The sequence below is a fragment of the Fragaria vesca genome, linkage group LG4, assembly GCF_000184155.1.
Source record: "Fragaria vesca subsp. vesca linkage group LG4, FraVesHawaii_1.0, whole genome shotgun sequence".
NCBI lineage: Eukaryota > Viridiplantae > Streptophyta > Magnoliopsida > Rosales > Rosaceae > Fragaria > Fragaria vesca.
This window is the reverse complement of record NC_020494.1, coordinates 16,522,572-16,536,141: the sequence shown is the minus strand read 5'-3', so window position 1 is coordinate 16,536,141 and position 13,570 is coordinate 16,522,572. Positions and strand designations below refer to the sequence as shown.

The 13,570-nt window shown below is 36.8% G+C and overlaps 1 protein-coding gene and 1 non-coding gene across 2 annotated transcripts; one reads left to right on the top strand and one right to left on the bottom strand.

Annotated features, from left to right (window-relative positions):
* Window positions 1-7,574: 7,574 nt before the first annotated feature.
* Window positions 7,575-12,163, top strand: LOC101292996 (probable isoprenylcysteine alpha-carbonyl methylesterase ICMEL1-like). Its single transcript, XM_004298269.1, has 11 exons — window positions 7,575-7,987; window positions 8,498-8,574; window positions 8,765-8,834; window positions 8,930-9,010; window positions 9,283-9,357; window positions 10,358-10,459; window positions 10,560-10,700; window positions 10,842-10,907; window positions 10,991-11,134; window positions 11,345-11,435; window positions 11,726-12,163. Exons 1-11 carry the CDS (start codon window positions 7,575-7,577, stop codon window positions 11,885-11,887), a joined length of 1,422 nt encoding a protein of 473 aa, XP_004298317.1. The 3' UTR covers window positions 11,888-12,163.
* Window positions 12,164-12,286: 123 nt separating this feature from the next.
* Window positions 12,287-13,049, bottom strand: LOC101311468. Its single transcript, XR_184518.1, has 2 exons — window positions 12,819-13,049; window positions 12,287-12,708 (listed from the first exon to the last, which is right to left on the bottom strand). It is a non-coding gene; the product is annotated as an uncharacterized LOC101311468 (transcript).
* Between the last annotated feature and the right edge of the window lie 521 nt (window positions 13,050-13,570).

Below are 13,570 nucleotides of genomic sequence, written 5' to 3'. Positions count from 1 at the left end.
GTAAATCATTATTTTTTTTTTTGTGGGTGCATATAAATATGCTTGATTAGACTATTCTAAGTAGGAAAGGTATATGTTTTGGATATCATTTCCATAATATGAATTATGAAATGCATGCAAGAGAACAGTGCTCATGATCCAAAAAGAAAAGGCAAAGAGAATACTAGTGAGATCATAAAAATGCATTATTTATATACTAGTTAGGCTAATTTTTTGCTAGTAGTTCTAGTAGGGCAATAGTAGTGGTTGTAATGCAGAGGTTCCATGTATGATTTGTATTGTTCTAATATTCCTTTGTTCTAAATCCATTCTATTGGCAACTTGTCAACATGAAAATCATAGCTTCCACAAAATGAAAACATAAAGCTAGATAGCAAAGAAGAAGAAGAAGAAGATCCGCAGCCCTGGCTATGGTATCAGCAGGGCCCTAGTTATCATCCTTTTCTTCAAGGACATGGACTGCACCTTCTAACACTATAAGAATTGTGGAAAATTGACAGCGCTGCGCAAAGATATATATACCCTACATGTATTGTTTTTTCTTACATCTGTACACTCACCAATATAGCTGGTGAAAACCGACAATTTTTTTCCTTTCCTTGTTACAGTATTGTGTTGCATGCATTCAAGAAAGTGAGAGACCAATATAGCTGGTTCCCAGAAATATAGAGGCTAGGGCAGATATGTCTTTTTTTTTTCTTTTTCTTTTTTAGACGAAAACCAAGATTATAAAAAAACACCTCTAAAACAGCTAAAATTACACAAATCAAACTAAAGAGCTTGCGAGACTTTTGAGGGAATGCTTCCAATCCAGATCTTCGGAGACGAGTGACTATGACCAATATCAGTTAAAGTAGCAGATATGTTTGTTTGTCTATAATGCAAACAAACGATTTTAATTGGAAGAGAAATGATTAATGTAGAATCATTCTTATTGAGTTGTTTACTAACCATATGAAATAGAAATATGATTGAATGATCCGTAATAAAAACAATATGTAGTAAGTTAGTAACCATTATATGTGTGTGTATATATCATATAGTTTTCATTACACCATACACATTCGAATTCATATAAGGTACATACATAACCAATAGGAATTAGGGTTAGCTAGGCACTTGCAATTATTAAAAATGGTGAGATATCGGAAGTTTAGTCTAAGACTTTAAGCCTTGCAGGCTTAACCACGAAATCTAAAGCCTTTATAGAGCCAATGAGAAGCTACGGAAATGGTGATCGATTCGGATACCATATTGTTGAGTGCTGTCTCTCTCTCTCTATTACTGTTCTTGACTGTATTATTGGAACCCTAGTACACTACGAGTGGGATCAGTCATATCTGAAGAGATGAGCTAGATCGAGTACGTACGTATATATCGAACTTAATTTGCTGGTTTTCATGAAACTATTCATCATAGATCATCATGTCTGAAATGCTTGTACCAAGATCACTCATGTCATAGCTAGATAAAATATTCGAGAATGAGATGCCACTCTTCAATTATTCACATTCTTGATCGCCAAACCCAAATGTACGTACTGTTTTTCCCCATTCATTTTACGTACGTAGCAAAGAAAAATCTGCATTCTACGGTACTCGTCGGTTATATGATGATCAGTAAGATGATTCTAGGGCATACGATTCTTGGTTTCTTCTCATTAAAACAATGACTGATCAAGAATATCCACTATTAAGTGTAACAGTTCCCATCTTTGTCTCCTATAATATTATCTCTTTGCACAGGTTGATGATTCACTTAGAGCATATACCTCCAATTAACTGGTACGTGCTACATATAATGATAGTGTTCGATCCTCTGGTATTACTTTTACGAGGAGGGGGCTTAATTGTGCTACATTAAACCATATCCACCATGGATTTTAATTTTGTGCTGGCTAGCATAGTACGTATATGCTCAACTTTGCATCTTACACATAAGCGTTATCATCCTAGCTTTGGTACGTTTAGAAATGGAAGGCCATGGATGTTGATTCTCCTAAACGTGCTCAGAATCATGCATATGATTTTCGACCTAGCTAGTCTAAGGAGGGATCAATTTCCAGGGGGAAGGTAGGGATCATTAAAAGTTAGATATTGAAGTGTGCGAAATGGGTAATACTGTGTGCACAAGAACGTACGTACCCCATTAATTGTTAGGTACATATGCATGGAGGCCTAGTCGGATATGAGCTTCGATCTCGATCATTGCTTGGAAGTTGGAAGTGATCGACTTTGGATTATATTCTCATGGGTGATCAGGATCATTATCTTCCAGAGTGTTGGAAAGGGAGGCATATATAATGGTACTATGGCCGGTCATTCAGCTTCTGGCAACAGCAGTACAGTGAATTAGTACCATATGTCATGACAGCATATACCTGTTTGGTGTTTATTCATTCCAGAAGAAGTAATAAGAACCATGCAAAGTAATATTTCTTAACTTAAAGCACTCCATGGTTAAAGAACAATCAAAGATTTAGGGTTGGCTGGGTGTCACTATATATGTTGGAATTTGGTGCAATGTCGAACAAAATTGGGCGTGTTATATCCTCAGAAGCAGCTTATACTTTTATACCTAGTATAATTCGACCACATGTATGTTAAACTATGCAAAGTCAGTAAGTGGGATGGAGTCGCAGATTGTGTATTAGATAAGAGATGGCTTCTAAATAAGGGAATATTTCTTAATTCTATATATGCTTCTTTTCCGGTAAGAACCTAAAATAGATTGAGCACCCCAGAAACAGAAAAGAAAGTAAAAGAAATCTTTCTGCCTCCTCATTTGAATAAGATCCGGATTATTACATGTATGATAAATAACCAAATGGTTTTCTAGTTAATTAGTTTCTTTAAATGAAGAGAGAGCTAGCTAGTGACACAAAGGAAGAGGCGCATTTGAGATCGAGATTGCCCTGTACGTAGTGTCTACATCATCTTCGTGCATATACTTCTATTTTCGAGTAATGCTACGTGAACAAACTTTTCGAGTAACTCTTTTCAAGTCCTTTCAGCTGAACGAGAAGAATGTCATATAAAGAAGATTGTTGCAGACTCCTCTAGAGACAAAAGAAACGATTCTAATGCAATTTTGGTTTCAAATGATGCTGAACTTGGAAAGCACAATAATGTTATGGTTGAAGCGAATAATGAAGATTCTGGCATGGTTTGGTGGAATCCAATCATCAAACTAAGTTTTGTTAGAGTGATTTGGAAAATGAAGGTCTTCGTACATATACCCAAAATGAGATGACAAGTCCTTTGAGTTCTTGGTATGAAGAGGGTGATCGAAGCAACTCTAGAGGATGAAAATCTTCTCAAATCTTTACCAAAGTCTCAAAAGAAAAAAGTGAAGGCCAAAAAAGTTTCACGAGACCCTTACATTTCCCGTAATCGAACGCCCGTGGTGCGTTTTGATCTATGATCCGCTCTGATCATTCTTATGTTTTAGTTGCGTTTTGATTTTTTGTTTGTTTATAAGGGATTTTGGTTTCATGTCTCCTCTTAGGTACTATTTTTTATTTAATAAAAATTTTCTGTTTACCAAAAAAACAAAACAAACTTTTAGAGTATCAACTGTATATATCTTAATTACCTTACAGTCTTTGTTATATAATTTATGAAACGGATGTAGTGCATGAATGACACATGTCGAACTCTAATCCTAACCCGGACTAACCCTACAATATTTCACTCCGCTTTGCCCGAGTGATCCTATAGATCGAGAAGACCCAAACGAAGTGTGCTTAATTGACTACTACTTTAGATATATGTATGTTTAGTACGTGCACGGTTCATCATCAGACAAAGCATGATATATCTGCATACGCTGGTTTCGTCACATAATTGGTAGCTGCTGAATGAATTAGCTTCGCGCATGCAGTTTGGTAAGTTTCAGCTCCTAAACAATGAAATCAAATTAAGGTAATGACGCATGATGAGTTTGAGATGTTGTTTACGTACTAATCTAAGCTCTTTTGTGTCTTTTTTTTTTTTTTTTAACGTTTTTATTAATAACTCACACACCCTACATATGTCAGTGAGGTTTGAACTCATAACCTCAAAGTTATCAGTTAAACACCTTAACCAACCAAACCACGGTTCACCGACAACTCTTTTGTGCTTTTCTTCAGTATTGATTTGAGATGCTGTCTACATAATTACATTTGAAATGATCGATGATCCGACACAAGATTACAGCCGAATATTTACTTGCTTTGTGGCAGGAGAATCCCACTATAAACTGCTGAAGTAATTAAACAACCTAAAATTCAACATAAATATATGTGTATTCACTGCTCACTATGGCCAGAGCATCTAGATTTGGTCATGTATTTAATTATACGAGTACTTCAGCAAATGTGGAAATTAATCAAGGATCTCTATATATTTTAAGCATGAAATTCATTTCTCGATATTCTCAAGTTATTTGACTAAATGAATTTTAAAAGCAGTAAGTTGGTGTGCTTCCTAACTTAGATTCGAATCACAACACTGTCAAAAGTGACCAGGAGAGGGGCTGCAATGCACTGTTGGCTATCTGGGCCCCTAACGAATTAGTTCTTAGACCTAAGAACCTTTGGGATACCGCGATCTTGAATCAAAAAAAAAAAAAAAACGGTAAGTTGAATAGAAAATCGTTTAGTAATCTGACTCCCATTAGTTTTTGCTAGACGATTCTTAATACCATAATTATTACAAACGTACTAGTTTGACTCACCTAGAAGTCGGAAATGGTAAAAGAACTTTGAGCTTTATTGGAAATAGAAGGCAGTCCACATGCATACACACCAAAGAAAAAGAAATTTAATTATTTACAACTCAATGGTATGCGCGCAGACTAAGCATCCATTAGCATCATAACTTCATCAGTATAATGACTTTACCTTAGCTACAATACCATTTTCCATTACTCTATTAGACTCTTGGCATGGGAAGTTAATATTAGACACGAGCTAGGTAGGATGATCATCATAAGGATGATCACCGCCCGTTTCAAAATCAATTCGGCGATACCTAATTAGCTGGCTAAGCTCACGATTGATTGAAGCCTTGCGTGTATGATGCTCTAGTCTGCAATCAACCAAAAAGATATGAAAATGCACAGAAGGCACGTAAATGGAGTAAACTCCGATCCCCAGGAGTTTGCTGCTAAATAAGCACTTGAGCTGCTTGAGGTTGATGTACGTACTTGGCAGGATCTTCACCGGACTCGACTTACTATAGGTTCCTTCAAAGTGCTAATCATTTTGAATCGACAATCAAACCACTTACGATATTGTACAATCAAACAAATTAGTTCTTCACAACTTACTTTATATGAAAGTTAAAGAGAAAAAGTTGGGATTTCTTGACAAAGCTGGCTAGCTAGTTCTCGGTATGCCTTTAGGGCAACTAAATCACGAATCATGCATCCGTTTTCCCACGTACTCTAAAGTTGCGTAGGCTTATTGCTCTCACGACAGCAAGAAAGGTCGTCTATATACTAGAAAGCAGAGTGCGTGCCCTAGCTAGGTTGCAACATTATTAGATCGAGTTGTCTTTCGCGACAAACATTACCGCGGGTATAGAAAATCATCTTAAAATCTCCATAGTGCTTCATATTCAAATCCAATCAAACTAGCTAGCTAGAGAAGTACTTATCAAATCAAATTCCTATACCTACTTGGCATACAAGGATTCATGAACACTTGGGGTACGTAGCTAAGTAGCTTATGCACTCAGTACGCGTATCTACTATTTCATATCCAATATATATATATATATATATATATATATATATATATATATATACATGCAGTACGTAGTGCTCAATGTATGCGAAAAGAAACCTGAATTAGTTGAATTTATATTACAAACACATCTGAAAGTAAATACAGAAGTTCATCATCTATTCTATATTATGAGTGGATATGGAAGCAGATATATAGGTGGAGATTAAGCAGAGTTTGGCCAGGCATAGAAATCGCATGGTCTTACTGAGCCCTAACAAAGGTCTCGAGTCTCGACTACAATCATGCATGTTAATATCTTAAATTGTTTACTAAATTATGGACTCAAATCTTTGTTCTCTATGATCACACAGAAAGTGTTTAAAATTGGATTTGCATTATTAGAGTGTACTTACTTTAGTTACCCACCATGCATATATCTAACCAATAATTTCTCTCTTTTAGTTGATTTAACGTTAATTCTGTATTCTACTGATGATCAACTATGCTTTGCACTTACTTTGGAATTCTTTTATGGAAAAAAAAGGAAGAAGAACTATGATTTACGAATCCGACCAATGCAATTTGCAACATAGATATGTTTCTATGGTTTGACCACTTAGCTAGCTATCAACGTAGCCACAGTGGATGCAAGATCAATCATTTTGATTGTTGTGATTAGTGTATGCTAACACAGCTTACTAATCAGGAGTTTGTGAATGAAGTACTCGAATCTGTGATCAAAATGAGCATGTTGGTAGACTGATAACAATCATCAATATCTTTCAACTTTTGAAGATTTACTTTCTTGTTTTTCCTCCAAAATTGTTATTCCTAGATAAACACCTGAGTTTGCAATCTAGACTTGTGCTATTTTGGAGCCCAATGAACTAATGTTTGATGAAAGCCCATTGTTGTCTGTTGGATTCCTCAACTCCTTAAAGTCTTAACCTAGTCTGTACGTAAGACATGGTATTGAGAGCCCAGAAATGAAAAGGGAGCCCGGATGAGTAGCGCGTGTGAGATTCTTTGTAAAACTTCCGAGACAATGGCACACAATTTCTGACCTCCTATGTAGTTTAGCCGTTTAGGTTAGGTCAAAAAAGGAACATTATGAAAGATTAAGCACTGAAAATTTGAGAAGAAGCCAAGAATAGCTGAGTCATGGCCAACTACTCTCCATTGTTGCAATCACATAATGCAGTGTGTTATAATCGAACACCTAGAAAATGTTTGGATGTATGAAACCCTTTCTCATATGGAAAACGTAGGCACATCTATACAAAACATTTCTATCATAATATGTTGTCGCAATTTACCCTTTCCATCAATATCATAACACGCACAAAGATGAAGGAAGAAAACCTAAAAATCAAAGAACTTGCTATTTCATCCATGGAGGATAGCTTGCAAATGAAACAAAATGAAATCATCATACCATAATTTCGATGAGTGAAATCAAACACCCCTCTTATTATTGCCTCCATACTCCATATGAATCAATCATCATAGCCATTAACAACCCAAAGGACAAAAGAAAGAACAACACGAGGCATTAGACGACCAATTCCAACCCCTGTCCTCCAAAAACAAAGTTTTCCCCAATAGTCCAATACTATAACACGCCACGTGTCACACCCCAACTGGGACAACCCCCCACTTCCTCTCTCTCTGGTCCTACACTGGTTTTGACAAAACACAGACCAATGCCTCCTTCCTCTTCATCCTGTTCTTCATGTTTCGAACCTCAATCTCCAGAATCTCCACCCTTCTCAGAAACCCAAATCCCCATAGACTCTTAATCCCAAACCCAATTCCCATCACCACCAAAAACACCAAAAAAGCTCAAATCTTTAGCCCCAAAATGCCATCACAGCAAATCCTACCCATCACATACCACCCTCCACCCTCCACAACTGAAAAGCTTCTAAGCAAATCCGAAGACGACCCAGCAACAAGGCTCCTCCTTTTCTCACATTTCGAAGATGAAGAAAAGTCCGCGCCTTCAAGGCCTCTTCTTCCCAAGTCGGCCAGTTACACCTTCAACACCTCCGCCGCCGCCGCCGCCGCCGCCGCAGCCACGCCGGCAGGTTCTGCCAATAACAACCAGAAGCGGCGGCGGAGGACGGCCAGCGACAACTCGCTTTATTCATTGTCGTCTGGTTCCTCGTCAGAGGAGGCAGCCGAACGTCACTCCAGCGCCGGAAATGTGGAGCACGCCGCCACCGAGACGTACTTGGTCACCCGGCTGAGCTTGAAGCTTTTGAGCTATCTTGGGTATGTAAAGTTTCTTTCTTTATTGGGTTTTGGTGTGTTTTGGATTGTTTTGTGAATACCCTTCTTTGTAATTTGGATGATTTGTGAAGCTGGATTGGAAATGGTGTGTGTATGTTTGGATTGGAGTGACTTAATTTAAGGGTCAGCTTACTTAATTAAGGGATATTTGATTGTCATTAGAGACTCTAGTATTAAACATTGAGTTAGATCTGTCTCAGTAAGATCATTTGAAGTAACATTTCCAAGTAGTGTGAAGTGTTTTATTATTGTGATTCAGTTTGTTAAGCTTAAGAGGTTGAGTTTTCTAAGGATGACTTTGAATAAGGGATAGATTGTGGGGACAACTTGGTGAAACTTATGCAACTAATATTTGAAATTGGGGAAATGGATGAAATCCGAGAGCATTTGGATATAACTATGAATTTGTGTGTTGTGGATTTTGGTATTACTGCTTCTTTTAACAAACCAACCCTGATGATAGATGCTTCCTGATCGTATATTTTTATTCAGGGTAGGCTACAGATGGATTGCAAGATTTATGGCCCTTGGTTGTTATTCGTTTTTACTTATGCCAGGTTTTATTCAAGGTTCGTAACAGTTATATGAATCCAATTCAATTTTGCATGCATATATGCATAAGTTGCTGTACAGATATTATAGTCGTTTTCTGTTTAGACATTAATCATTGTGGACATGGTGATGGACTTGTGGTCATGATATAGTCATCAGAAACTACCTTCCAGAGGGTTGTAACTAGTGTGCCTGTCTCTGTTGCAGTTGGCTATTACTATTTCTTCTCCAAGCAGGTCCGCAGAGGTATAGTTTATGGTGATCAACCAAGAAATAGGTAGGATGACTTTAGTGTACATTTTTGTGTTTAGAGCAATAAATATTTTATGACTCAACATTTTCTGTAGTAATAGCTGAAATTTTGTTCTACAGGCTAGATCTGTATCTACCCAAAAATTCTGATGGGCCAAAACCAGTCATTGCATTTATAACTGGTGGAGCCTGGATTATTGGGTGAGTGATTGATTCTTGTATGTTTATTTCTGAATGGTTCCTTGATGGTGTAGCATGCATATCTGTTCGTTTTCGGAGTGTAAAGCTCAGTAGAGCTGAGATGTGGATTAATCAGATCACTATTCTAGGAACTTGAGAATGCTTGAGTTGTAGCTTCAATGTGATAGTTTTGCTTTTCTTTTTTTTCCCTTTTTTGTTTCACTTAAGATAATTTCTTCTTGCAACTTGGGCCTCTTTTTAATTCACAATATTTCATTTTTTTGTTGATACAGTTACAAAGCATGGGGTTCTCTTTTAGGGCAACAGTTATCAGAACGAGACATCATAGTGGCATGCATAGATTACAGGTGATTTGTTTTTTCCTCAAGCAAGTACATGCTATAAATAGTAGATGTCATATAGCTGAATGAATACTAGGAGATCCCATCTCTGAGGAATATGACATCTGCTGTTTATGAAAAATTTAACTACAATTTAGTTCTTGCTGGTCTCTGACATATTCTGAAAGAATTTCTGAAATTACTTTGTAGAATGTATTACTATGTCATAGCTAGTGGGTATATGGTCATTACTGAGATAAATGAGTAGTCAAAAGCCCTCTTTCATGGTTTGACACAGCAACACTGCTTAGCTTTTCACTTGATATAGGATCACGTCCTTGTTAATTCATGTCTTGCAATGACTTTCCTATCATCCTATATCGAAGTTGAACTATTGCGTACTTGTACATTTGTTTGCTACTGAAACACAATAAGCTAACTTAGATAATTACCCCTTGGTTGCCCTATATTCTAATCACCTTTTTTATTCCCAACATATGGTATCTTTCTTTGTAAAGAAAAAGCCACTGATCAATCATAACATCACTTCAGATTTTCTCTTTTATGAGAATGTTGTTTCCTGAACCTGACCGACTGTCATATCCTCGATCATAAACTGATATCCTTTTAACATACACTGTAACAGTAGTTAGTCTTTTGGGAGTATTACTGCATTGGTGTAAATGTATGCTCTATAGTGAAATGCTTGTTAGGCTGGAAATAATAAAATGATGGACTGAACTCATTTAAAACTGATGCTGGGATGGTCAAAGCACACAACTTTTCTTTGTTCTATACTTTTCCTTCTCAAGCATAGAAGATAACTATTAAATCCTTTATTTGGATTTGTTAATATAGTAATCTGGACATGCTTCCAAGTTCCATCAACATACACAGGCATCCTCAAAAAGAAACCAGATTTAGTAATTAGTAAGTACCAGTCTGTTGCATTTAGGTCAGTGTCGTTAATTTCAATGTCAAGTGTACACCTACCCTCCTGAAACCGTTGTCTGATGCCTTCATGCAGAAACTTTCCTCAGGGTACTATTAGTAGTATGGTACAGGATGCTTCTCAAGGCATCTCATTTGTGTGTAATCATATTGCTGAATATGGAGGCGATCCTAATAGGTAAAAGTATCATTTTCTGCTTTTCTCATATATGTTCCCCTGAAATTATGTTGGTGATCCTATGGTTAAAGTTGGTGCTGGTCATGCTATGTTTCTGCAGGGTTTATGTGATGGGACAATCAGCTGGTGCACATATTGGTGCATGCGCAATCGTTGACCAGGCAATCAAGGAGCTTGGTGAAGGAGAGAGCACTTCTTGGAGTGTTTCCCAGATAAATGCTTACTTTGGTCTTTCTGGAGGGTAAAAATTGGATCATTATAAGAGGACTAAATTTTAAATTAAAATATTGAAGCTTTGTTTTATATAACTTTTGTAATTGTGATTTCTATCTTTTGATAAATGCTTTCACTTATGGATTCTCATTCTGACGTGCTCACACAGGTACAATTTGTTTAACTTGGTAGATCACTTCCATAGTCGAGGCCTATACCGTTCAATTTTTTTAGGGTATAAACCTTCTCTTGCAATGCCACAGTTCTGCTAGAGTTGCACTTTATTTGAGTATTTCATGATTCCTAAACTTCTTACAGCATAATGGAAGGGGAGAACTCATTGCACCGTTTCTCTCCTGAAGTCATGATTCAGGACCCCAATGTCAGGACCGCAGCTTCTCTTTTACCTCCTATTATTTTATTTCATGGTACTGCAGATTATTCCATACCATCAGATGCCAGGTACAAGTCACGTCTGAATTTATTTCTTTGATTAGTTACAAGTTATTTCTTATCATTATTGGGTAAAATTCTGAGAATCAGCTATTAAGAGATAATTAATATACCCGACTTTTTCAATCTAGTAATAACTGAACTTATGGTTCTCCGCCAGATCTTGTAAGCATATAATTTCAAGTCCACAGATTTTGACAAACATGTTGTCTTGTGCAGTAAGAACTTTGCAGAAACTCTTCGGAGTCTTGGAGTGAAAGCTGAATCAATTCTGTATGAAGGGAAAACTCACACGGATTTGTTTCTACAGGTAAGAGAGCACTAAATGTGGTTCTTTTTAGTTTATATAAGTACTTAAGTAGCATGCATATTTCTTGGAATAGGTTTATACTTCCTTGGTTTTCTTAATTTGAAATCCCATTAGTATATGACAACACCCATTTTATCTTCTTTCGATTCTGAACATGAATGGCTCTAGTGCTAGATCCTTCATACTGTTTTCATTTACCTGTTTTGTTACCTCCTCCAAAAAGGGGAAATGAAACACAACCTGAAAAAGAAAAAAAGGTGTAAAAACTTTTTGGTGTATGTGTTATTTAGGATCCAATGCGAGGTGGAAGAGATGATATGTTTGAAGATTTGGTAGCTATCATTCATGAAGGTGATTCAGAGGCCCTTGCCAGAGATGCAGTGGCTCCACCAAGAAGGCGCCTCGTACCTGAGTTCATGCTGAAGTTGGCTCACAAAGTCAGCCCATTCTAGCGATTTTTGTTGATCATTCATCACCCCAAAATATACAGTTTCTTTTTTATGTAATCTATTCTTTTTTGTAAATAGCATTAGTGAAAACCCAACCTTTTACCCCTTATTTTTGGGTAACTCAGAATTCCCCTATTCTCATTAAGTTAATATAGATCAACTTGTAAAAATTTTGAGAGATTCTGAAATTCTGCATAATTAATACCACGATGTTTACTCGTTTGAATATCAGAGGATGTTGTATTCATTAGTATTCCCATTTCAGTTTTATTTGAGTTCTCCTTATTTTTTTGAGTTCTCCTTATGTCTCATTATATGGCAGGTTGCCAGTCTTTGTATTCTTGATCTAATCTCATGTTCATCAAAATTATAAAAAAAGAAAAAGAAAAACCTTAACCTTTTACAGAAAGGAGTTTCACTTTGCCATTTCATTTCTTTCCTGGACCGACGGAGTCATGTGTTGAGGACTTAAAAGGCCAGTTTGATTAGCTTCCTAATAAGGAAAGCTCAATTCAACCAACCCTGAACCTTAGCAGTCTGAGTTCAAAATCCTATAAATATTCTGAAGGATTCATATTAGATACAATGTAAAGTTTTGCAATGTATTTGGTTTTATTCTAGACGAGTAGCAGAATAGCAGTTCCTGGTAGTAGCTGAAGAGGTATATTTATTTCAATGGGATTGCTTACATGGATGACATAAAGTTCCCATGCTTGCACTCATTGGTTACAAATTCTAAAGGACAATACTATGATCGTCTCTTGGAATATAAGCATTCATCAGCAATTTGATCAGTTCTTTGCTGCAGCTTTGCCACCTTTACCCTGTAAAATTACCGATTATTAGTTTGTTACCGGAAAAAGTTTACTGGGAGACAGCTATAGCTGCAAATACATCATAACTAATTAGTTTATGCAGGTTGTACTTGCTGTACCTTCTTCTTAGGTGCTGGAGCTGGCTTGGCTGCAGCCTTCTTTGGTGCTGCTTTAGATGCTGGAATTTTGGCTGCACCATCCTTGGCGACGGCAGGTTCTTTCTTGGCCTGCCCAAACAGTTGAGTCCCAACTCCTCTCTCAACCTTCATTGATGCCATACTTTCACAAACTTGGAAACTGTTTCACAAAGATATGAAATGTATGTGTTCTCTAACTTGATTGCCTTAACTACTTTCTTCTTCTGAGCCTCTCCTTTTTATAGGCTATACTCTTCTCTGCTGTGAAAAAGGAATTGGAATAATCAGATCATGCAAGTTACTATAGAAGATAGAGGATTGATGGTGGTGATTTCTAAGAATGGAATAAGAAATATTGGCAGACCTGTATGCACTTGAAGGTACAGGTTATAGCATCAGATGCTCATGCATGATTACTGCTTTCTGGTATGGACTGAAACTGTTTGAATTCTTGTACGCATATATTGTCATATGGTGATGGTGTAAATGACATTTTAAAGGAACAAAATAAGTGATCATGATTCCTTTTAAACATAATTGTACGATTCTCTAATCCAGTGTATATGGAAGTGCATGTGCTAGTGAATTTAAACAGTATTACATTTGATATTTCAAAGATTTAATTTAAACAGTATTACATTTGATATATGTTGAAGGGGAAAGACTACATTTATCAATCGGTTGATCCTAATTTTATTGGGGATGAACCATAACTGCAATAAGCCCCCCGCCCC

What these genes read in the sequence shown, in the direction of transcription:
- LOC101292996 (XM_004298269.1), top strand. Translation starts at nt 7,575, where the DNA reads ATGCCATCACAGCAAATCCTACCCATCACATACCACCCTCCACCCTCC. An exon ending in GGTGATCAACCAAGAAATAG is followed by an intron (nt 8,835 to 8,929) that starts GTAGGATGACTT and finishes TTTGTTCTACAG; the next exon opens with GCTAGATCTGTATCTACCCA. An exon ending in GTGGCATGCATAGATTACAG is followed by an intron (nt 9,358 to 10,357) that starts GTGATTTGTTTT and finishes GCCTTCATGCAG; the next exon opens with AAACTTTCCTCAGGGTACTA.